Genomic DNA, 27,227 nt, shown 5'->3' on the forward strand with positions numbered 1-27,227 from the left:
ATAAAATAGAACCTCAACGTTATGGTAAATGCAAGGATATAATTTGACGTTTTTCATTACTAGTAAATGTCAGCGCTTGTATACTTGTGTGAGAGTATGATGTGCTTTAGCTGTGTAGTTGTGTAATTGTGTAATGTATACATACATACATTTGAAGTGTTTGAAGCAATGACTGAATGGCTGGATGTGTTTTTGGGTGGAATTTACAACGCATTTTGTTACAGTAGCGCCCACTAGTAGAAATGTAAGTGTGCGTACTCAGTGCTGAAGAGGAGTGAAAAGTGTAGTATAAAATCATTATACGAGTATGTATTATAAATACAGTTTGATGTATACATACATACATATATACGTAGTGTTGTTGTTATTATATTTTATACTGTATGTACGACTGTCGTACGTACTCACTGTTTGTTGATTTCACAAAAAGTCAGGGATGTCAGGCAAGCACAGCATTTGCAATGACTTGAGTTCGTTCGTAAGGTATTGGGCAATGGGAAATGGGTGGGTTGGTTGTGTAAGTTTGCTACTTGTTTTTGCAGGATACGTTGTATTTTGATAACTGTTGTTTTTGTTGCTTTTATTTGCTTATATTTTACTCTACGTATACATTCATACAAACATTTCAACTTTATTGTGGTGAGTTTGCTGCATAGTGTATGTAGTATGACGTAGAAAAACTAAAAATGTACGCAAATATAATGAAATTGGGTGAAATAAACGTTTGGAATATTATTTTGGCTGCCTGACATAATAATGCCGGCCAAGGGATGAAATTTGTAGGGGGGTTATTTATAACAAAAACCAACAACTCAAAAAAAAGAAAAAGCAATGCTCGATGTATAATATTGTACGTGGGTGGAATTTAAGATTATAAGTATATGTTCGCGTATAGAGCATAGTAAATGCCAAGCTGTCATAGTTAGTAAGTAGGCGATTCACAGGGTTGCATGCAGGTTGCATGATTAAAATAATTTTTTTTAAATTCTTTCATATTATACAGCACTGCATGTTGTTGATTCTAAGTTACTTTACAGTGATGTAGTAATATATACTACAAATATTAAATAAAATATTAAATTATATTGTAATATTATTAATAAATGTTCGCTAATTATTAATTCTTTTAATGCCCACGGCATCCTCATTCTATTGTATTTGCAATAAACCAGCAATTTAAAGATAAAGTACATCAAAAATTACATACAAATAATATTTGTGTCTCGTGTGTACCTTTTAAAACAATTAAACTGCAAATTTATTGTAAACACACAAACGCATAATAACTGCATTTTTGGCCTGCGCATTCATCGTATAGCGCAACAAGAGCATCACCATTAACAACATAAATATTCTATTCCTTATTGTATATTAGCTATTGCTGTTCCTATTGTTGTTGTTATTCAATGTGCGAGTGCTGTACATTGCTATATCGTGCAACTTCAGTTCCTTACGTGGTTAAGTCGACAAGTGCAAGTGCAAGTGATACGTGGCCATTGATAATAAAACGTTTGTTGTTGCTTGTTGCTATTCTATTGTTTCGCTTTACTATACACACATACATACATAACACATGAGCATTACTGAATTCATTCATGTTGGATTTGAAAAATATTTTATAAAAAAAGTTGGAGTAAAAGAACAATCTTACACTGGCATCAGACAATTTATAGTTTGTGTTTTAGCAACTGTTTTTTTTTTGGGCTGCCTTACAAACCAACCTTTTGGACTTATTGTTATTAGCATTCTAACAATTGTTATATTATTTTCAATAAGTGTTTATGTGTCATCAATTCGTCTGTCTGGCTGTTCGTATTAACATCATTTGATGACTTTGTACTGAACAACTCATGCCAATACTGCATCCAGTAAGTTAATTTTCATCTGCTAAATTTAACTGAAAGTAATAATTGCACAGAGTCTTGCACACTTGCTGTCTGTCTGTGTTGTGAGTGAATGCTTGCAACTTATGAGTGTCTTCTCTCAAATCTGGTGAATGTCGAACCGTTTAAAAATAAAAATTTTGCTGACAGACAAAGGCACAATGACTGCAAAAATTTACGAAAAATTTTACGTGACTCAAGACAATTACTCATGTGTGAAACAAATGAATGCAAGTCAATTTTTCAATTTTTTTTTACATAAAATTTTTATAATATTACTTTGTTATTTTTATTAACAATCGAAGGAATAAAAACAATGGTAACTGTTGAAAATTTATATCGAAAGTGGTATTGAAGGTCAATTCAAATTTGTATACGTCAGAATGACTGATACAAATAATTAGTCAAAAAAATAAAATAAACATTAACATAAATGATAGAGATAGCTTAGTATGATGATTTAATCGAACTGCAACTGACTATTATAACTTTTGCATTTTTGGCAGGACTTTGCCCATATTTCAATATCAATTAATAAAAATTGTGAAGATATTGGCTTTTTTTCGAAAATTCAACACGTATGATAAAGATCGATCCTATTGAACTGTTACCAACTGTTATAAGTTTCGAACTGGTGGCAACACTTTGGCCATATTTTGATGATATCTTGATTTAAAACTAGTGGAGACATTTGCATGTTTTTTAAAAACTTTACGCATTACAACAAACTTAGTAATGTCATACCGCTATATTAGTGCGTAAAACTACTACTGTCTACTGTCTATTATTAAATAGACATAGGCTGGCGAACATTTCAATGTGAATACATCTTTAATATCCCGAACCGTAGTAATTAATAATTATACTAGTACTATTTCAATTTGATACGGTGAGGACGAAATGACTTGAAAATTTTGATTTTGTTCTCTTCGATAGATTTTTCGAAGCTTTTATTCTTTCATTTACTATAATTTGTAAAATTTATTATTTAATACCATAAATATACACACTCATTTTAAACAAAAAATCAGCAAATAGCAAATCAAATTAAATATTTAAAATCTTAAGCAAATGAAATCCAAGATTTTATTCTATACCATACCCAGTAACATAAATAATCAACTACTTTCTGACCATCTTAAACACTAAAGAATGTATTAAGACACTAATAAAATCAACAAGTTAAAATTTGTTTTCATTTATTTTATTTTTTTTTTGTCGTAAAATGTAAAATGTGCTAAAAACATAAAAGAGGAGTACAAAACATAATTTACAATTCGAAATCAGCTGATGCAAGGATTTACTATACACAATAAAACAAGTGCCTGCATCTTTAACCAAAATATAGACGCACAACGAGAGCGACATAATAATAAAATAATATGTACTAAATGAAATAAAAGCGATTACAACAACAGCACGTTGAAAACGATAATGATAAGGAAACAAAGTTGTGTGGAGTAATAAAATCAACGAAGCAGCAAGTTACCAACGAACGAATCCATAGTAAAGACATGCTCGTGGTGCTAGTAAAGCATGTTGGTTGTTAGCAATGAAGAGCAACAAAAAAAAAATAGTCGTAGTGAAAAGAAATATTAAAGGAGGAAGGAAGTTGAAAGAACGTTAATTTAAGCAGGCAGGCATATATACATACAAACTTATTTTAACAGAGAAAACATGCAAGGAACAAGCGCAATGAAAAGGGTTTTCCTCTTATATTATTTAGTTTCAGTTTGTTGTTGGTTTTTCTGTTTTTTGTTTTGAAAGCCGTTGGCAAATACGGATACGTTCAATTCCATTCATAAAATTCAGCAGCAATGTATAGCATAGCAGAAGAGTTACTCGACAACAACGAAACGACAACGATGAAATACCCTTCTGTGTGTTCCTCTTTAGTCAGTAAGCAAACCAAAGAGTACAAAGCTATGTACATAAATCTACCCAAAAAACATATGAACAAACTTATATATGTATGTATATATGTATAGCAGAACACAGAGTCAGCCAAAGCATGAAGTGTAACGAAAGTAAGAGGAAATTTAAACCATGCGCTAGCCTGTCTCGTATTGAACTAAAACCAATACGGTGCCATTAAACGGTTTTTATGAATAATGTGCAAAATCGTAGGAATAAATAAGAATGTCGGATAGCAACGCATATTCGAAGACGCTAACGTCGTATATAGCGCAGACAATATTGACTGGTAATAGCGAAGTTGGTTAAATGCCGACGACTTTGACACAAACATAATAATGTTGCAGCATTTGGAGAAAAAAAGAGAGCAATGTTTTGGTTTTTAATAACAGAAGTCGTTTCGCCAATATAACTGCTCTGCCTATGTTATTAATAGCAAACTTCAACAACTTGAAGTATAACCAATTTATTTACGTGTGTTATTATCTCACAAATCAACGTTGCAAAAGAGTTGCAAACGTCGCAAGTACGGCACAACAGTACCCTTGGTCAGTTAATTTGTTTGATGCTATTCTGCTTGTTGCTGTTATTGTGGCTTTTTTGTTTTTGCTTTCATTTAGTCAGTTTTGTTGTAATTGAGGGTGCTGTATAGTCGTTCAAACAATTTGTTAACTACTTGTTGGTTGTGTAAAAAAAGACTTGATCAGACTCGTTTAATTGTTATAAATGAGCACAGTGCACAGTTAAGACAGAAAGTAAAAACAAAAGGAATATGAAAATTGGATGTTGGCTGATAAGACGCACAATTTGCCAAAAAGGCGCGTGCAACTTAATGAACTCATTATTAGTTCGATAAGTGATTGCAACAACAAAAACAACAACAATGCGTTTAATGAATGTGCATAAAATAGTGTTTAAAATTTTATGAATGAAAATTAAACAAAATGCGATGGGAAAATTAGCAATTACTGTTGATTTTTTTCAAACGTAAAGAATTCATTTATTATAAAATTAATAAATAATAGAAAGTTATTAAGAAAGAAAGAAAGAAGTAAGGAAATTAAATATATTGACAATAATATAAAAACATTTATAAAAATGTATTAATTTAAATAAACTAATTAATTACAGTATAAAATACCATTGTGAAAAACTCATAATTTTGGTAGTAGTGTTCATAGTTTACTTGTAATAATTATATGTATTTACACATATCAGGGACTCAGGTTCTAAGGCAAATATATAAACACTGAGATTAAAAATAATTTTATGGTTTTTAGTTTATTTTTGGTTTCATAATAAAATATTTTGTATTGGTAAAGGAATAACAATATTAATATAACTATTCATTATAGCATTTGTTGTGTTCATGAAAATGAAAAATTTAACAACCGAAGACATTACAAAAGAAATTTATTTAAATTTTTTAAATAATTTTAAAATAACTAAATTGTTTAAATATTCTTAAAAAAAATTGAATAAAAAAAATTAAAAAACAAGATAAATATAAAAACAATTTATTTTATGCTTTTCCTTGGAACATGTTGCATGAAAATCAATTGCCAACTGTATTACTTTTTTCACAACAAACAAAATAGACACACAACTTCACTTTCAACATGCCGTATGCGTAATCAATTAAATTTCGGCAATTGTATATAAAAAAAAAAACAAAAAAATAATATAAAAAACAAAAATGTTCTTTGCATTGCAAGCAAAATTGTAGAATCTTACAAATCAAACAAAAAAAAAAACAAAAAGAGCACACACAACAAACCAAAGAGCGTAGACATAAGTTCGAATGTCAAATAATTTCAATATGATGCAGTCAATCATACAGTTCGACAGTTGTTGAAAAAGTTAAATCAACTAAACTGTAAACTGTTGCATTTCAATATTTAAATACACACACGCTCACACGTTACTTTTATGAAGTACGGCTAAGAAGACGATGCAAACCAAAAATTGCGTGCTAAATGGTCACAATAGCAATCGCAATATCAACAACAAGAACACTAACAACCAAAGTTTAGACACCATTAAAATTTGCTATGCCTACGAACACAACAACAAAGAAAATAAAAAGCTTTTTCAGTAAATGCAAAACAAATGCTAGTAAAAAACATTCACGTTGTGTATTAAGAGACAGTTGTCTAACAAATAATATTGTATTTTTTTTTTGTCATTGTGCACATATGCAACCGTTTGTGTTTATTTTTTTTGCTTTAGGGTTGCGAAAAGACACTTCATACACATGCTACATAGCAAGTGCGCTACTTGCTACTGTTTAGTTGGTTTATTATTATGTTATTGTTGTTATGCTAGTGAATGGTGTTGCTTCGTCGTTAGTTTTAAAGTTTAAAAAGCATATAAAGTTATAGACATCCAAAAATTATATTTGTTGACAACTTGGTTGCATTGTTTTTGTTTTTTGTTTTTTTTTTTTTGCAAATTTTAGAGTGTTTTATTTTCGTGAGTATAGCAAATACAAAGCAACAACAACAGCATCATATTCGCAAATACACCACGTGCTACGTTGTTGTCGTTATTTATACCACATTCATATGTAGGAAAAGTACTTCATATATTTTTTTATTTGCATGCATTTTAGCAGCAGTTTTATGTTTTGTTGTAGGACAAGGAGTAAACTTACTGCGTGATATAAAGAGACGCTTTTTAACATTGTCGTACATGTATTAGCGAAAAACTCTGCTGCGTTGACTGGTTGATGCTGCTACTGCTACTTATAATAATGTTGTTGTTGTTGATGTTGTTGTTCTTGATGATGATGATGATGATGACTACGATATTTGTTATGCTACTTTTTGCATATATGTAAACTAAGCATTTATTTTTTTTATATTGATGTGAGTTTGTATGTGCGTATTCTTAGCCTATAAAGTTGTTAGAACACGGAATGTACGGGAAAAAAATAAATAAATAAAATCTCACATGCTTACATGTGCACATCTGACATAGAAAACTTTTGATAAGGACTCAAATCGGAAAAACCACATGTTGGAGTGTCCGCATTGGTTAAATTTAAGTGAAAGAACAAAAAAAAATACTTCTAGTCAGTGTAATATAAATAATTAAATTATTGAATTTAATACAAAATTTTTTAATTATTTTATTCTAAATTTAAATTTTGTTAGATTTAAATAATTAATAAAAATTCAACAAAAAAAATTCAACAATAAATTAACAAAAATAATGGCATAATTAAAATGAGAAAAATAGATTTTTTTCGAAATATAATAAAATTATAGCGCATATAATACTAATATAGATAATATTTCATGAATAATATATAACAGATTTACCTTTCTTTTGTTACAAAAGGTTTACCAAAAATATCTCTCTATCTGTTATAGAATTTTTTATAAAAAGAAAACTTATGTCCATAGAATAAGATCATCTCATTTTCAACTTTATATGACTTTGTTGATATTTTATAATAATTATAATTATGCCCCAACAGTATTAAAATTTTTTATTAATATTATATATATAGTTATTTTAGGGATACACCATAAGTTTAATATATATAAACCTTAAAATCTCAATTTAGAATATAAATTAATGTACTGTCAATTTATCGTAACTTCTTTACTTTCACTACTTCTTTACTCCAGTATTTAAAAAAAAGTTTCATGGGAAATCAAAGAGTCTGGATAAGTGTATAAAATAAGGTGTGACCATAGTAGAGATATGAACCATAGATGACAATGAAAGCATTAAGTGTACAATGTGACTGATCATAAACAGTACCACAATGTCATAACGGAAGAAAGATTGGGTAATGAATATCATAGCATTTTAAAAAGTCTAAAAAGAAAAACTAGTATAAGTTTTTATGAAATAATACCTCTCTCAATAGACTTGTTTGAAAACTATTAAACACAAATTAATATAAAAATTAATATAAAAATTAATATAATATATAATATTGATGGTCAATACAATTCTAACTTTAAGTGGAAGAAGTGTATGCGTTGGGGCATGAGGTTTTGGAACATGAACTAAGACTTGTTAAGTATAGTTTTTTTGTAATAAACAAAACAATAACTAAAGTAGAGACAAGTACGTTGCACAATCATACAACATATAACCAAATGGGTCATTAGTTCTAGATACATTAAACTCAGTTATTAGTTCCTCACTATATTATAAAATACGTTATCATAATCATTGAAGTTAATCAGTTTTGATTTTTATTTTAAAACTGTTTATCACAGAGATAAAGATTAGTGTTATATATAACAGCATAAGTATACAACATTAAGTTATCTATAATATAATAATAATTATTATATTTATATATTATATTAATTATTATATTATATTAATTATATATAATATATTTAAATAAGAATCTTAGTAATTTTTTTTTACTAGATTTAATTAACATTATAGCCGAGTGATCAAATCTTTTTAAGCGTGAGAGTTTTGTCCATAATATTTCGATGTTTTCTGGCTAAGAGATTAATTTTTTATATTGTTGGTATATTGTAGAGCGTGTCAAGAAAATATTTGCAAATCAAAAGGAATTTTTTGTTCATAACAATTTTAATTTTTAAGGAAAACAATATGTTTTAGTTTTTTTAACTTATTTTAAATATTTATTTGCAAGAAATTGTATTTTGCGTGAAGTGATATGTAATACAAAAATAGATGCGAATTATTTTTTTTAATTAGAGGTAGATTTAAACTAAATAAACAATAGTATATGTTCAATAAAAAAGTTTGTATATAAGGATCTCCAAATTCAGCATCACCTATTTTAAATTTGGGGGTTTCGCTCAAAACAAATACTCTATATTTAATTCTTTTTTTAATGATTTTAGTGCTGTCAAGTAGCATTTCTTGCTCATTTTTCTACATTTGGTATACACATACATATATGTATATGAATGACTGTTTGACTAAGTAAAGTGAAAAAGTTTACTAAGTAATTATTATAATTTTAAATTAGTAGAGCGATTCAAAGCGGTGCGATAGTGTACGACTTGATTATATTAGTGTACGAATTGAGAAAATTGGTTTTATTTAGTCATTTTTTAAGTATAATTTTTTAAGTATATAGATAATTTATTTAAAAATTCAATTTTTCAAGTTTATTTATTATGTATGTATTGGATAAAAATGTGTTATAGTACTTTTCCATATATGAAATATTATTACATAAAAATAATTATTTTAAAATATTTAAAATTCTAGTAATAATAGTAATAGTATTATTTTGTAGATTATTTTAAAAAAATGTTTTTATTATTGCTGCAAATATAGTATTATTCTATATATTTTTAAAGGATTAATATATTAGTATATATTAAATATGTATTTATTATTTCATAATAGGAAGTTACTAGTTGTTGTTATAATTATTGTTTAAATTGTAAAGATTAAGCGTGAAACTATCTTTCCGGGAATTCATAATTTCTTTAGACTTATTGAAGTGCATATCTTTCAGTTGTAATTATTCACTAGTTAGTATCATCAATCTTATAAACATAATAAAACTTCTACAAAAACCTAGTGCTAGATTATTCAATGTTAGTTTAGAGTCTAATTTAGTAGATAGGATTTAGCTTGTGGCTTTGAATGGATGATGATGGAGAGTTAATAGTATCCAAAACTGGACACTGTCAAATTACACTAATGAAATGTTTGCCAATTTTAATTTTACTATGATATTATTTTATGTCATTTAACTATTATTACATATCACTGCTATTATAATTAATTTATTGTTTTTTTTTTTAATAGATGTCTTAGAATAATTTTATTTTTTTTAAATTCTTAATATTTTATTTAAACTTACCTCTGTGCACATTATTTTTCAACAGTAAATATTTATCCAAAAACTAAAATAATATTTTATTTTAATTTTTTATATCCTTGTCTCCTTTTAGAAACAAAACTTTCTTTCTCCACAAATCTTCTTCCTTTAAGTTAGTTTAGTGTAATTTTTCCTTCACACAAATGAAGCACATATTTTGCATTCTAATATTTTTTTCGAATAATTCGCAGAAGATTTATGTTTTGTTTTTGTTTATATTTAAATCAGTTTTGATCTTTATTTACGTTCAACATCATCATCATTATTAACAACTTAATCATCATGATTATTGTTATTATATTGCATAGTAATTATCAAACTCTTTATGCACGTTCAAAAATTCATACACAAGGCAAAAACAATATCAAAACAAAATATGAACTGTCAACAAACTTTCAGGTAATGATAATTATAAGCATTGTATTTTCTCTCACGCACTTTAATTGTATTGAATTGTATTAAGATTTATAGTGCTTGGCTCTGCTCTTATTATTATAGCTGCTGATATTGTAGATTGATGCTGCCGTAGTGTTTAACGTGTTTAGGCGCGTATTTCAAAAATGTGAAATAATTTTTTATTTTAAATTTTTTATTATTATTAAAACAGTTATTTTTTTGAAAAAAATCGTCATTAATTATTTTAACGCATATATATTTTAAAGAATATAATCTTATACATTTTGTCATGCGATGACTACGCCTGTTAGCTATTATCAAAATACGAAATTACGAAAAAATATAATGCGCGGCGGACAGTAACACAGACCAGCATGTACTTTGTCTACCATGCTAAAATCACAAATAAGTTAACAAAGTGCAAGATACTGGCACAGCAGTCTCGAAAACCGAAAAATGCTACGAAAGCAGTTGTATAGCAGAAAAATATGAAAAGAAACACCCTGTCGCACCGCAAAATTCAAACGAAACGAAACGAAATGATACGAGGCAACTTTGACAGCATTACTTGCCTGCCTGCCTGGTTGCTTGCTTGGCTGTTTGTTTGTTTCACTTACCATTACGCTGTTATGTTATGTGCACAGAGCAGCAGCGTTCATAATAAGAGCAGAACACAAAAAAAATATAGTTTCAAATGTATGAATATGTGTTTTCTTATTGAGTGAGAGCATGCATAAGCAGCAACTTGTGTGAAGAGTTGAGGAATATAGAAGTACATGGTTTTTGTTATATGTGTAAGTGCTGCTTGCGTATCTGCTTGAATATTTATATTGAAAATAGCAACAAAAATGAATATGCCTTATATAAGCCAGAGTATTTTGAGAGCTCAAAGAGCATGGTGTATTTATTATATGTTGGGTTGCCACACTGCATGCACAGTTTGTAGTGTTACCAGACCTTTTTTTTGGATTGGTTTCGTATAGTCAGTAGTGTATTTTGTATTTTTTGCTATGTAGTTGCAAGCAAGCTGTAAATAGTTTATATGTATACTTTGAGTTAGTTGGTTGGTGGTGGTTAGGGGATATACTATAGCATATACTGCTTGCTGTATGATTATATTATTTTTGCTTTGGCTATATGTCGACAATATAGACTTGGCTTTACACTACATTTAAGTTTATATGTTTGTACATACTTATACTAGTATTTATCTGTTATATGGCACAACACACTTTCACACAAACACACTCAAATATAAATTTATACTATGCATTGTCAATTGGGAATTTTTTGTTCATATCATGTAGGTTGTATACGGTACTAGTAAGTGTAGTGTAGGGTACATCATTTTATATGGACAGAGTAAAAACAACAAATAAATTTAATACTACTCGTATTGGAATATAGGAATTGGTTCGGTTCGTTGGTACGCTGTTGTCGTCATTGTACGTCCGTTTGTTGATTTGTTCAACATTCGTTCGTTGTGCACATTTTTTATTGTGTACGTTGCTTTTACCCTGACGACTGGACGGCAACAACGACTACAACGCTTACCTCTACCGTTGCTACTGACTGCTGTTTGTACTAGTACTATATCTAAAATATTATTTCTGTATATTTCAGAGAAAAAATTGAATTTTTTCCAATTTTTTTTTTTTTTGAAATTTGCTTTTGTGTACGGTGTATAAAGTATAAAGTACCTGGCAGATATTTTAAATATCAGAAATGTTGTGTACTATTTTGTATGATGACTCTGTTGTTTAGGCTATGATATTTTCGCTAAACTGACTTGCTATTGTTGTTGCTTTGGGTATTGATGATGGCAAACACTGCTCGATAGACGTTGGCCAGTGTACGTTCAACATATGTATATTTTGCCTTGAAACATTTTCAATTTATTTACGCAGTCGAACTACAACAACAAATACAATTTTTTTATGTTAACATTTTAGTTGTTTGAATTTACTAATACTGTTTATGATATGAAGAGAAATTTTTATTTTTGTAAAATAACTAATTCGTTGCTGTTATTAAATTCGTTTGCGATTTGCTATTAGAACAAGAGTACATAGTACATACATACATATGTATGTATGTCGTCCCTTATAAGAATAGATTTTTGACCGTAAATGTTGCTTGCATGCAACCAAAATGTTGGCACCAATATTTTGTTTGCATACCCACACACACACACATACACACATAGATTCATGCATGAATACATTATTCGTTGTGATTACATTGCTGCATATTGAGTAAATGCACAAATTTGGTTTGGACTATGTGAAAATGTGCCGAATTGGTATTTTATATGCTCGGTCTGTCGGCTCCATGCTTTGGTCTTACGTAGGCTATGGGCATAAAACGACTGAATTGGGATGACGCGTTGTTTCTGTTGTTAGCTGGCTCATGATGTCATTATTTAAACACAGCACAGCACAGCACAGCATAGTACAGTACAAAAAAAGGGGTTTTAGTTTGCCGTTTTAGTAATGTGTGCGGCTAAGCTATAAAGTAACAGTCAAAAGCAAAAACCCAACCAAAAAGCATAAAAGATGCTAAGAATTTGAGAAAATTATTGGCGAGAGCGCGCGAGTCTGTTGTCGTCGTCGCCGTCGTCGCTGTTGTACGAATATTTATTGCAAATCGCATTGATAAGAGGGTGTTTTTGTTTTTACCTTTTTTCTTCTTGTTCTTGTTGTTTTTGTTTTTGTTGCAGTTTGAAACGGTATTCCCCATTAAATGTTTTCCTTTTTTCATTCTTGTAATTTTGTGCCTTTGCGGCTTTCCTTGCATTGTGTATTTCATAGCTGGTGAGAGTTCTGCGTGCACAAGTGCAAGTGTATGCTGCCGACATACACTGTAATTCGCTGCACTGCACTAAACTGTACTGCGTCGCGGAGTAGCGCAGAAATTTTGTGAAATATTTAAATTTGCGTATGAAGCGACGTCGTAAGTGGCAATAACAGCAACAACAGCAACAGCAGGAGGCGAAGGAAGTCTTAACAAAAGCAAGGTAGACAACATTAAACTGTTGATTCAGTTCAGTTCAGTTCAATTTCTTCACATTTCAACTTGAGTTGTGAAATGTATGCATGCAGCTTTTATCTCTGATAAGAATTGATAATTGCGAGCATGTGCACTGTTCACTGTGGTGACGGAGTTTATTCAAATGTTTGACTGAGTTCACCATAAAAAAATTTATGCAAATAAATTGTAAAAAAATGCAGAGTAAAGAATTAAGGTGATAAAGTGCAATAAAATGCATGAGGAATTAAAGCAGCAGACAATCGTAGTCAAAAGTAAGAATAAACAAGCAATAAAATATACCATAGTGAACATTATATTTTAAAAGTGCTATAAGGTTGCGATTAATTGCTTTATTGCAGCGCTTTTCTAATGAGATTAGTAATTGAATGAATGATAAAGCGTTGAAGTGATAATATGCTTGAACCTTTGATGACGTTAGTAAAACTTAAAATATTAAGTGTGTTGAATCAATCGAATACTATATATCTGTATAAAGCATAAGTGTTTTAAAAATGTTTTTAAACCTGCGTTCAGTGTTTTATTGCAGGGCTTTTATTTTCAATATTTAATATTCTAATTTTTTTTTTCATAGTTGATAATTGTACAAATAATATTTTCATATATGTTAGATTTAAATTTAATTAATATTAGAAAATTAATATTATATGTTTATAAGATAATTCTGGAAAACATGTAAGAAAAGTTAGTATTTTTTATTAGGTACTTTACACCCAATTTCCTACTGAAATTGTATTTTTATATGTTAAAATATATTCAAAAAAAAAAGTATGAAATACGTCAATTTTATGTATTGAATTATATTATTTTGTATCCAGTTTTATACGTAGGCTGTATTGACATTATATATTTTCACAAGTAATAAAACAAGGTTTATCATTGAAAGTCTTAGATTTTGTGCAATGATTATTGGTTGATACTTTATAATTTATAGTTTTTTAATTATTTTTAGCATTTTTGGATTTTCGTTGCACCAGGTTTATCGATTCTACCAGTTACAGAAAGGAGATGACTGTTAACCATAGTTTGTAGAATGGCCACAAAAATGATTGTGCGTGCAGTTAAAAAAACTGAAAAGTTTTATCCATAGAAGGTTAAACATTGGTTAGCAAATAAAATTTTGATTTTAATTTCTGGTTAAAAATAAATATTATTATACGAAAGTTAAATATAAAGCACATGATGTGACGATGTATTATATAATTTTGTTTTAGAAATGTGAACATCTCTAAAATATTGGAAATTGAAAGTAAAGAGGAAGAAAAAAATTATACCGCAATATACAATTATTATTGGATAAGAGCCCCCGTCCCGACTGACAACTTTTTAGTTACTGATATTGTAGACAATTGTAAAAAGTCTGAAGATTGCACTTCTCCCCCCAAACAGAAACCGAGGTCTGAAAGATTATATTATATTACATTAAGTAAGTAATTAAGTAATGAAATGTATCGTATCTGTACTATACATACAGATACTGTATATATCTGTATATCATCTATACATAATAGAGCTATCATTGCCTAAAGTTTCTTATGGTGCTTTCAAGAGTTGTTGCACAATGGGTTTTCGTGTTAAGATTACTAGTAGCCTCTCCTTTGAGATGTCAGCTAGTCTGAAATCCACTACCTGCCATTTACTTTCTTACATTACAGCAATGAAAATAATTGTTAAGTTTTAAATTTGTATATTTATATATCCAGAGATCGTAACAGAGATCGTAGCACTTAGGAATTGAATTCAAGGATCAAACAATAACATTTATCAAACAAGCACAATATCATATCTGTCAAAGTATCAATATAATATTATTATTAAAAGAAGGGATTGTGCACTGCGACCTAAAACATATAGATGTTTTGCTCAATATCATATATTTAAAGGATATTTGTGTAAAATATATTTGCGAGTTTTATTTTTTTTACTGATCGTTTCTATGGATTGTATGTTACAATCGAAGGCAATGAACACGCAAATAATCTAAAGAATTGGTTTAGCTAAGCAATTCAATCGACAGGCAGACTTGTGAAATTTTAGCAAGACAAGTCATGGATTGTCACTGCCTGGTTTAGATCTAAGTCATATGGATAATTATGTTCTGGTAGCCTCCATCTGATAAAAAAATCATCTGTGCGAGTTATTCTAGTCTTAGTTCGAAAGACTAAATGTTTTCTGCTTGGTTAGAGTCAATTGCATTAGTTTAAGTCGGCGATCCTAAATATCCGCTTAGGCCTATTAGCCTATTGTGTTACCTTAAAAAAAAGCTAGAGGCTTGAAAACTACTTAAAAACTTAAACATTTGTTAAAGTCTAAATTACTTAACAATGCAGATGAAAGTCCCTTTATCGTCTAATTAAACGAGTGATTCAATCTCCTAGTATGGTTCCCTAATCAGCTGTGACACATTAATAAAGGACAAGACTGATAACTTCACAAGACATCTTAATGAAATTGCATTTTTTCTTAAAAGAACTGACCACGTTTTTTTGCATACACATACCTGCATAAGTCTTTCCATTTTGACTAAATTATCCTCGCAAAAAAATTCAACAAATGTTCGCATAATGTCAACGATATACCTAGATTCTGGATGTAAATTTCCTTGAACTAAAGGAATTTAAAAGCAGCTTGATTATTTGATAGTATGTATATATATATTATTATTAAATATATTTTTTATTTCCCATCAAACTATAGTTTACTTTTCTAGAAAGTCCACAATAAATAGAATTATTCCAACACTACTACCTATTTTTGCGTCGTAATAGAAAATAGTACGATCTCTGCTAGAATAAATTTCCTGTCAAAATTGAAAAGAGAGATGTAGGCAATATTTTTTGGAGTGCAATTGGAATGGTCCGTGACCGTAGTCACTAAACTTCCATTTTGAGTTTTAGAACAAATGATTTTGTCATTTATGTAGTATGTAGTAGTATAAGATCAAGTGTCAGTTATAAGTACAAAAAATCTACTATTGTTCCATTATTTTGGTCTCCTAAGAGATTAAAACCATATTTTATATAATACTCTAATCTGCACCCTTAACATTTTTGTAATAACTTTCATGCTTAAATTTAGATATGGAAGAGCTTACTATTCAAGCTGGGAGCAATTTTAATTTATAGGGAAGTCGATAAAGTTACTCATGAATTACTAATCTACATGCATTTGTCGTTGTTTATAATTAAAATTCAAGGTGCTTCCATAAAGAAATAATATTCCAATGGGAACTTCTGAGTATACTCACATGTTTGAATATCTCACCGATTTCAATCATAATTTTCTTATCAGTACAAATGAACGATCATTTGACAAGAGATCGTTGTTTACAATTAAACTCACAAGACTGCGAAAATTTTCCTATTAAAAATTGCTTATCGGCAATTTTCAGAGGAACTCAATTTTTTTATTTCGCACATTGTGCAACATGTTTGAATGCTCATTTCCGCTTTTGGCTTGTATTCACTGTTCGATCGAAAACAAAATCATTGTTTATTATTGTTTGAAAATGTCGATCGCCTTGAATGCTGGCTGGCGGCTGGCTATGTTGCGTTGTGTTGGCTGTTCACAGTCGCAACTTAGTTCGTTAGCAATTCAATTTATGTTCCCCTAAAATATCAAACAAAAATTCTCTTTTACCAAAATTAAACACATATAAAAGAATATTTTCAAAATTTAATCTCAAGTTTATAAGATTTCATAGCGAAATTGTTGCTGTAACAAACAACCAACAAAAATTCCTCCATTGACTTTAATTAGCCTCTTTCGAAGGAGAAAAATTTCACAGACCTTTCAAATGAGTAACAGCAACCAACAGCAATAGCAACAACAAAAGTTGCCAACACACAAAAACCAGTTCATTTTGTTGAGTTTCGTTTCGTTCATTAATTCAAAATTTCCATTTGAAACTTTAGTTTCAGTAAAATTGCCGTTTTTTTTTCGTATTTTATGATATTTTTCTCATTACAACAAAAGGTTTAAAAAGTTTTTATGCTACACTGAAGTAAAACGGAGAAATAAAAACTTTTACACATATCCGTACATAGCAACACAAAATATACATAAACACACAACAAATGTACATACAAGCGAACACATTATTTTTACCAACACACTAGCAAAAACGAGCACAAAACAACAAGGCAGCACTGTGTGGTGTCAACTCAATTTCTATTTTAATGCGCATAGAGTTGCCATCCTTATGCATTTTATCATTCTATGCAAGTAGGTTTTCTTTTGTTAGAAGTAGAGTCAGCACAAGTATGCGACTAATAAGCTACTTGGCGACAGTGCGAAACTGTTTAGTTGCATGCGTAATTTTAGCGAATTTAGTGCAACAAAGCTACAAAACAGTGTATATAGTTTTACTCTATCAAATAGATACATTAGATATTTTTGACGAACATAAATGGGTTTAACAGAAAAGGATTTTTCGACTGAATTGCTATTTAAAGAAGTCAAATTAAGACCACCACTTTATAAAAAAGCTATTTCGACCAGAATTAAAAGATCGGTTTGTGGAAAGACGTAGCAGCAATTGTCTTGAAAATAATTTGGAAATAAAAACGTAATTGTAATAATGTTAAAATATCTCGGAAGTTCCAATTCAAGTTATCTTACCTCTGATGATGACAGTTTCGAACTTCATTAAATAATAATTTAATTATAATATTTAATAAATATATTTTAATTACTTTAGTCGGTTTGTTTCCTTATACGAAGCTGTGCCGCTAGAGAACTTTGACTGCAAAAGTATATATTAAAATCTGGGTTATAATCTACAGGAAAACGTAGAAAGAATACGTTTTTTGATGAACTTCAACTTACACATTCTTCAAGTTTGCCAAAAATTGTGTTGTAGACCCAAGCAAAGAAAATGAAAAAAATAGTATAGATGAAGACATCAATTTTTTTATCTTTAGTTCCGAAAATAAAATTGGTTCCTCAAAATAAAATGCTTGAAGCGCAAATTAAAATTTTAAACTCTATAGGATGCGGAACTCGTACAGCCGATAATATGCAACAGCATAACGCTAAAGTTCCAATACAAATGTTTGAAAATAGCAATACAACATCAACTGCAATATCATCACCAATATTTACAGTGATTCAAACATTATCATCCCCTTCACAAAAGTCTAAAGCTGTAAGTGCTCCGGGAAGTAAGATTTCTAAACATTAGCCTACATACACAATTACAAGTGAAACACCGAAAGCAAAGTTACTTATAGTACGAATCTTGAACAAAGATTCGTAAAGAATACATTGAATGTTAAGTAAATCTAGTTTCAAAAAACAATAACTTCATTACCGGAGTTTTCCTTAATATTGTATGTTTAATGTTTAAATATTTAAACGATTTTATATGTATTAAATAATTATAAATAGTGTACTTTACGAAAATCCACTAATAATATTAATTGATTTTATTATATGTAATACTAACAGAAACGTGCAAGTATGGCAACTCTGTTTTCTTTGTCTTATCATTGGAATAAAATTTCAAATAACCGCACAACTACAATCTCTTTCTCTTGCTCTCGTATGCTCATGCTGCTTACTCACCAACTGACTCATTCTCTACATTGCGAATATATAACACTGCTTTTATATGTATATGTATATGCGTACACATTATTTTCTTATATACACATAACCTACAAAAATGTTTATATACATTGAGTGTACATTGAGCATTGTTGCTGTTATTATACATCAGCATCAGACTTTTGTTGTAAATGGTTGGAAATGTGGGAATGAAATTCAACAAAATTAAACAAAAAGAAAATATATATGCAGGGTGTAAAGTATATACACACATTTATAAATATATATACTTTATTTGTATATTTTTCGATGTCTGTTTTTTCATTTATTTTTTTATTTTTAAAAAGAGAAAGACTTGTGGGTTGTGTAGCAGCTAAAAACTAAATTGATAAAATAAAAAAAAATGAAATAAACAGAAAAAAACACTTTGAAAAAAGAGAATTACATTTTACGTGCTTGGCAGCATGGCTAAAGCATAGCATAGATACGAAGTGTATCTTAAGATTTTCGGTAGAGAAATGTAATTTGATGGGGTATGCAGAGTTTTATAAGAAGTGGCAGGCAAAATACTTATAAGAAATGTTGATTTTTAAAAATAAAGCTAACAGAAAAATGAACGAATATAAAAGCAGAAAAGATATTTGGGCAATAGCAGATTTTCCACCAAATTTTTGTATTTAGATACAATGATTTTAAAACAAGGCAACGGCAACAACGTCAGCAACAACAATATAACAGCAACTTAGATGAGTGGTATATTTGCCGCATGCATATCTACTTGAATACGACTGACTGTTCAAGTCATTGGTTGAAGTGTACGTGCACGTATTCATGGGGGTAATGCTATTAAGCAAGGCCATGGGGCCAGCCAAGTTACTTCATAGTAGTTAAAATAGTTGTACTGAGTATATCTTCAAAATAGGTCATATTGAAGATATAGATTTAAAGCAAAAATATATGTATGCATATTGTATGATAGCATTTAAAAATGCATACTTACAATTAAAAATTTTTTTGTTAATGTACAGTAAGATTAACTCTATAGCACGTTTAGTTTCTATAAAATCAAAAAATATTTTTGTGACATATAACAATATTTTTCATTTAAACTATGTATATAATTAAAAGTTCATAGTTTTATTCTGTACTGAAGATGTTTTTGGTGAGAGTAACTACAAAAATTTTGATTTAATTTTGCCCTTTTTTAATATCAATTCAAACAAAGTTGTATATAAAAACAATACCTGCACATACGTATGTTTTGTAATTGTTTTTAATGATATTTAAAAATGTAACAAGTTATTGACATTTCTACGTATACTGTATTCCTAACAGTATAAACTGTTTTGTTCTTCAATTAAAAATAATCAAATAAATTTGAATAGAAAGATCTTAAAGATTTGCAACAGAATAAAATACTAATAAACGAAAATATTTCTTATTAATTATATAAAATATACATACATATGTATAAATATATACTATTTATTTAAAATAAATAATATTAATATCAAATATTATTATTAAATCAAATAATAAAATAAACATCATTGCTTTCATTTTAAAAACAACAAAATCTAACTTCTTTTCCTGACCAATAAATATTTTACTTTCGTATAACTACGGCCCTGTATTGCGAGCTCATATTAAGCAAGCTAGCAAGGCAAGAAGAAGAAAAATGTTAGAAATGAAATATTTTACCCTGTTCAAAACTCAGTTGTTATTTGCTTCACGTGCGCTTATTTGTGCAGAATAGCAACAACGCAACACAGCAGAGTACAGCGCAACGAACATGGGGTACAGTGGAATGAGTGATCAAATGTAGAGAGCTCACAGAGTATAAAACGGTCCGACACGAATGTCATAGCCGTACAAAAAATAATAAAATTAAATGGAATACAAAAAAAAAGGAAAATGAAAAATAAAGTAAAAAGCAAAATCCCCTTCACTCACTATTTCCAACGAACGCCACAGCAAATACTGAATAATACATGCATATATATATATAAACACACACATTCACATTGTGGTATTTGTAGTTGTGTGCAAGTTGACTGGCAAACAGAAATGAGGCAGCGAGCGTATGAAGCAACCAACGTGCCATACCAGCATTATTATCGCTACGTTGTATCTCTGACATATTTCGTCTTTAAAAAAAAATTGGTTTTTTTATGTATAGAAAAACGAAAAAATTGAAAAATAAAATAAACTAGCATAAAAATTATAGAAACTGAACGTTGAAAGAAACGTAACAACAAAAAATTTTCTACCAAATACACAGCAAAAAATTAAGTCAATTTTTTTGTAAATTTTTTGCTATATATTTCTTTTTTTTTGATATATGAAGTGGGTTTATGTATGCACTGTATTTGTTTATGATAAAAAATAAAATATATTTTATAAAATAAAAATTAAATATAGCAATTAAATAAGTTAATTTTTTTATTATATTTTATTATTTTTTTAGAGAAAAGGTTTAAACATAAATTGCTATTGCAATAGCAAATAGTATTTTTTTTTGAAGTGTGTAGTTTGGTGCACAAAAGTTCTTGACTGTCAATAGTGCACAATCTATGTACGATGTACTGCTGCTTTGTTTGTGTTTGGGGCAGTTAGGTTAGATGGGGGCTATGTGGTACTTAGTGTTGTGTTGGCATAAAGTTTTTGCGCTAAAAACGCATCTAGTGAAACGCAAATTTTAAAGCTCCGACCCGACTTTTTATGTGTTGTGCACCACTCAAAGGCAAAAATGCGATTGAGGTTGGCTATAATGGACTTTGACAGTTCTTCCTGTTTTGTTGCAATTCGTCGTCGTCGTTATACGTTGGTTGGTTTGGTTGCGTTGAGTACTCAACGTTTGACGACGTCGCTCAACGTCTATTACTTCTGCTCTCTTTTCTTGTTGTTAATAATTTTATTTGTAAATTTTATTACTTTGGTTAGTGCTGTAGTTGCATGTTGGCTTTCTTTTTGCTGTTGCTACTCCCATAGTTGCCGCCGCTGTAATTGAAGTTGTTGTTGCTGCTGTTGCTGTTGCTGTTAGCTTCGTTAGTATTTGGCTAGTTGAGTTCATACCTATCTATCTTTTACATAAAAGTTTTATTTTCATTTTTGTTGCTTCTAAATATTTATTTATTTATTTTATTTTTGTTTTTGTAAATTGTAATTCATTTAGGATTTTGTACGTTTGACAACGACTACGTTTGATGATGTGATGATACTCATTCGTAGTGTGTTACTTCCTCTCTGGCAGTAAACAACACAGCAAATATGCAAGTTTGATTAGTTTGCAAAAAAAAATCATATCAAAAAGCTGTTGCTGCGACGTAAATTTAGTGCTGTGTAGTGCATTGTGCTTTATAACTTCATCAAACCAAAACTATTTGTTCTTCATGGATATAAATTTTTTAGAATTAAATGCCATAGTAGAGAAAATATTTTGCAGATTTTTCGTAATTTCAATAAGTACTTTTATTTAGCAAGTGTTTATGTTCACATTTAAACGCGTTTCATAATTAAAATATAAACAATTATAGAAATATAGAGCGTTTAAGAAATTGTAATAGGAAATTGTCACAGTTATGATGGAACCTTTCGATGGCAATGAATGCAAACGAAATTATTTAATGCAAATAAAATACGAACAAAACCAGAATTTAGTTTTTATGGTGATATTAAAAATTTCATAAAAAGTTTTTTATAGTGGTATTGCAAGGTCATTGGACAGATATTATAAAGAATTTGACTAGAGGTATTCTCTTCATATTTTGGGTTGGTTGGTTTTAGTGGCGGCAGAGCATACTTCTCTGTCGAAGTAACGCATAGGTTACGTTTTCACACCATAAACGCGTGAAAATAAAAATGTCAATATTTAAACAGATATTGTTTTACTTTTATGGTTAATAAAACATATGTTTGGGATGTCAACTAAACCCATTAGTTCCTTAGTGGGGTATATTAATCTTGCTACACCTGGGCATAAACAAAGAAAAGTTAAGTTATTTCATAAGAGATCTTACTCCCCGTATATTTAGCGAGAGGGATACTCAATTTTTTAACACAGGTGCGCAATAGCTAGCGTTTAATATTCGCTCTGACTAAAAGGGGGCCCCTTCAATAAATTGTGTGTTTCCGATTTTTCTCTTGTTTTCTAAAGCGCTTCTATTTCTGTTCGAAAGGAATGTATACTTTTTAGGCACAGGTGGCCGATAGCTGCTATGGTTTCTGCTAAGTCCATCTTGAAACTTTTACTTCTTGTAAAATTGTAGTTTACATTTTTCGCAACCTTCACATACTTTGAGCAGTTAAGTATCTTATTTAGTCCTATTACATAAACTTATCTTAAAAAGCTAGTCGTAATAGTTAAGTAATATCATTAGAAATACCTATAGCTAAAGAAAAATGCTTTCAATAAGCACATGGACACAGTCATATTTCATGCTTGAAAGGTTTTGTATGTATTTAAATATTATATATAAATTATATATAATATTGCTATAGCCATTGCAATAGTGGTAACTGTTGGATGTTGCCTAAAAGTAGTTAATTTTATTACTTACAAGTATGCAGAAATATTAACGTCTCAATTTTTTTGAAAAACTTTTCTACGATGGAATTCAAGTATATAGTGTAGAGTAATTAGATACGAAGCCAGAGGAGGGATTTGATCAACTCCTAGGGCCAGGAAGGTCCTCCAAAGTGAACCACAGGACTGAAATTATATATATGTGCTATCTATATTCATGGATCTTAGCTGTTTGATAATATCAATATTTTTCATAAATTATTGAAATTATCTTGACCTACCTCACCCCAGCAAATTTCTGGCTACGGGCCTGAGTGTGATAGGACTAAATTTGAGCTGTAAAGTACAAATGGCTATTGTAACAGCCTGAATTCAGTTCCGAACAATATTAATAAAGCTGATATTGCTGCACATCATTTAGTAGGATTTGAAAAAAAACTGCATCTGTACCTGAAGTAATTCGAAAAGTTAAGGTTTCAATTTAACATAATCCGTGTTGTAGCGAAAACCAAATGTTTTCTTGACAACTATGCAACAAATACAACCATGAAACGAGCAAAGTTACAATCTAAATTATGATCACATGTGCTATGTGAATAGGATTTTTAAAATGAAAATTAATGAACTGAAAGCCTTACATAGAGAAGGGAAAAAATTTAAAGTTAAAAAAAACTGCAGCAAAACATTAGAATAGCTAATTGTCTTTCTGATGATGAAAAATGATCGAATTTAATTATATAGAGGGCATATGGAAATTTAGACATTTGAATAGCTACTCAAGTACTAACGTTTATGATATCTTGGCAGCTGTGATAGTAGATGATCGTTTCGCTTTGGTGTTTTGGAATTGTGATTCTAAGTTTTTAGGTGCTCTAAACTTGTTATGCTAAAAGCTAAAAGTTTTGATGATCGTTTCAACATAATCGAGATATTAATAGTTAAAACCCCAACCGTTTATTAGGATTGCATTGTTGCTTGTACCAAAATTGGTTAGCAGGTGGTTTAGGACAAATGCTGAAAAAAAGATTCCGCAGGTTAACAGTGATGCAAGTAGTATGGAAAATTCGAACTTGAATTTTTAAATATATAAAATATATAACGCTTTGAAGAGTTGATGTACAATTAGGTTATCATCGAGTTATGTGGAGTTCCTCTATCAAGTTTTAAACTATAACAGCTATAGTTTTTTAATAGCTGTATAGTTTTATAATAGTGTCCTTACGCAATATAAAACAATATAAAAATTTTTCATATCACAAGATTGTACATCTTAATTAACATGTTCGGTTGTTTTACGTTCAATATGAAATAATAATAATTTTTTTTTAATAATTTATCATAACAGTTTTGGCAAAATTTAGTTAATTTCGCTAAAATTTTTTATATGATTTTATCTATGCATTTAAAACTGATATTAGTTAAATTATTATTCTTGCAATTACTATAATTACAAATACATATATCAATTTATATTGAGGTTAACTGATACTAGCAAAGCAAATTCCTTAGTAAATTAAACAAATTAATGAAATCCAACACAAAAATATTCCTATACAAGTATCGAACCAAACAAAAATTTTTACCATTTTACGAGCACTAAACTGTCTTATCAAATTATTTAGCATTCGAACATAAGCACTCGAACATGTGGATATTCGGCTGGAGCTTTCCTTTGGTCCCAGCATCAGTCTTCTTGCGTTACAACATTTTAAACAATTAAGACGCAAGCAAACGTAAACAAATGAGTATATTCGCATGCGGAAACGATGAAGCACTGCACATCCATTGCTACTCATAAAAGGTACAACTAAAGCGATGGGTTCACTGTGTAAAGCAAAGTAAAGGAAATTAATCGGAAAAAAAGAAGCACACCAACTAACTCATACATATAAGTGTAAGTACATGCACATACAAACATATATAAGAAATGTTTGTATTAATATGTAGTTCAGGGAAGTAGTGACGACATAACAACAAAAATGGAAAGAAAAAACCAACAACAAAAGCAGTTGAACAGAAAAGGAAATAGCTGCGATTTGCCGGCTGTTTTTGTTGTAAAAGTAAAGTAAACAATTTTTGCTTTTAAATGCTGCTTAAATCAATTGCATACAAACAAACAAATGCATACGAAATAGTGTGTTAACACACAACGTCCGCATATGTTTATATTTGCAAGCAAAAGTTCTTATAAGGAAGTTGGCTGTAAAGCACTATACAGCAATCATAAATGAAGATGTATGATGACGTAGATGTTAACAGATCATGTTTGATACGATTTGGTTGAATACTTTTTTCTTTTTGCCGAAATGTGTTAAGAAGCATTGTTGTTGCGTAGGTTTATTCATGTTGCTTAAACGAAAACAAAAACAAATAAATAAATAAATAAAAAAAACATACATAAACTTATAAATCCATGCAAACGATACGAGTATCATCAGCATTATAAGCGGCATTATAATTATCGTTATTAATACAGAAAAAAAAGTAAAACAGTAGTAATAAAACAATCTAATAAAAACGTGTTGGCTTACGTTATACGAGTACAGGCTTTGCTGCCTTGTTGTTGTTATTATTATTATTGTATTTTATAAGATATTACGATGGTGGTGCGAAAGGGGCGTAAAGGTCGTTCGGTTTTTGGTTTGTTTACATTTTATTTTTTCATCTTTTTTTCGTTTTGTTGTAGTATGTTAATTATAATTAGTTGAGCGTCTGTGACGTTTTATTAACTGCGATCGTTGTGATTTATTATTGCCACCTCATGGGGAATCCGTTGCTTTTAATATGTATTGGTAATAATACAAATTAGACATGTTATTTTGTATTGCCATAAATAATTATTATTATAACTGTTTTTAAATAAAAATTTTAAAATTAGAGAATTTAATGTTTGAGTTTATTTCATTTTAATATCAATTTTATGATCAAACCTTATAAGTTATTTTTGTTATTTAATGTTTATTGTTTAATAAAACAAAAACTTAACTTATTGTTCGAAGTTTGAAATAGCAAAAAATAATATAATACATATCTGTATATATGTATATAAATATGTAGTAAAATTTAATATATTTTAAATAATTAAATAAACAAAAACAAAAATACGTAGGGTATTTGAAAAGTTTTGAACCTGATAAAGCGGATTCTTAATAGTAAAAATAGTTTTCTTGATTTTATGAACATTGCTTTAGAATATAATTCAGTAAATATCAGTGTTTGAACTTTCGAAGTTATTTGTAATATATTTTTTAATTGGTTTCAAGCGTTTGTGAAAATGTGGAGAAACATGAACTGACTGAATTTTTGTATTTAAAAAATCATATATCTTTGCAAACTTAATCCAACTAGTTGTATATTATATTGTTTACAAACAAATCTTACGGTTTATAGGTCGCTCATCCTACCTGTGCTTCTGTATGGCGGTATCTGAAGCATGGATGCTATCTCAGAATGATAGAGCAGCATTAGGGGTTTTCGAGAGAAAACGAGTTGGCGACGACTACCACATGCAAATAATATAAGCAAATTACCATCTAGCGGCTTCGCTGGCTTAGTCATGTCGTAAGAATAGAAAACGATATTTCAGAAGTGATCAAGTTGAGAGAGCACTGACCAGACTTGATGTACGAGATGTTCCTTTAGGCCGAAATCCGGTAATGTCTTGTTATAGTTATTTAAGAAGAAAAATATGCTAAGTTTGTAAGGACTTGCACTGTAATAAGTAATAGTAATAATATGGGTTGCTGACTTCAAGCATGGTTGACTCAGTTTAGTTAGTAAGAACCGTTTTGCGTCTTAGAAAAAATTGGACAGATTTTTGGGGCTAAAGATCGCTACCGCTTTTACGCTAGATTGAAAATGTAAGTGGGAAGGAAATAGGCGTTTATTTTTTGTGTAGATTTGTTATTCATTATTCGATATTCGTAATGACTAATATTCAATAATAGCATTACCAATTGTTTGATTATTTATTTATCAACCTTTGTTTATCAGATCTGGCCAACAGTGCTCATTTTTTGTTTTTAAAGTTGCAAGTTTGGATTGGATTGCAAAAATGTTTATTAAGTAATAA

The 27,227-nt window shown here is 29.4% G+C and overlaps 1 protein-coding gene across 2 annotated transcripts in view; it reads right to left on the minus strand.

Annotated features, from left to right (window-relative positions):
* The window catches only part of LOC119678235 (probable serine/threonine-protein kinase yakA), a 64,492-nt gene that overhangs the window by 26,813 nt on the left and 10,452 nt on the right, over nt 1–27,227 (minus strand). The window contains exon 1 of one of the 2 annotated variants that reach the window (XM_038089956.1): nt 9,622–9,863. The exons of the other annotated variant lie outside the window; for it this stretch is intronic. Within the exon in view, the coding sequence (XP_037945884.1) occupies nt 9,622–9,633 (12 nt within the window). The 5' untranslated portion in view covers nt 9,634–9,863. Of the gene's footprint in view, nt 1–9,621; nt 9,864–27,227 lie in introns of those variants that run through there. 2 annotated transcript variants of the gene reach the window in all.

Source organism: Teleopsis dalmanni, chromosome 2 (genome assembly GCF_002237135.1).
Source record: "Teleopsis dalmanni isolate 2A chromosome 2, ASM223713v2, whole genome shotgun sequence".
In the NCBI taxonomy this organism is placed as follows: Eukaryota; Metazoa; Arthropoda; class Insecta; order Diptera; family Diopsidae; genus Teleopsis; species Teleopsis dalmanni.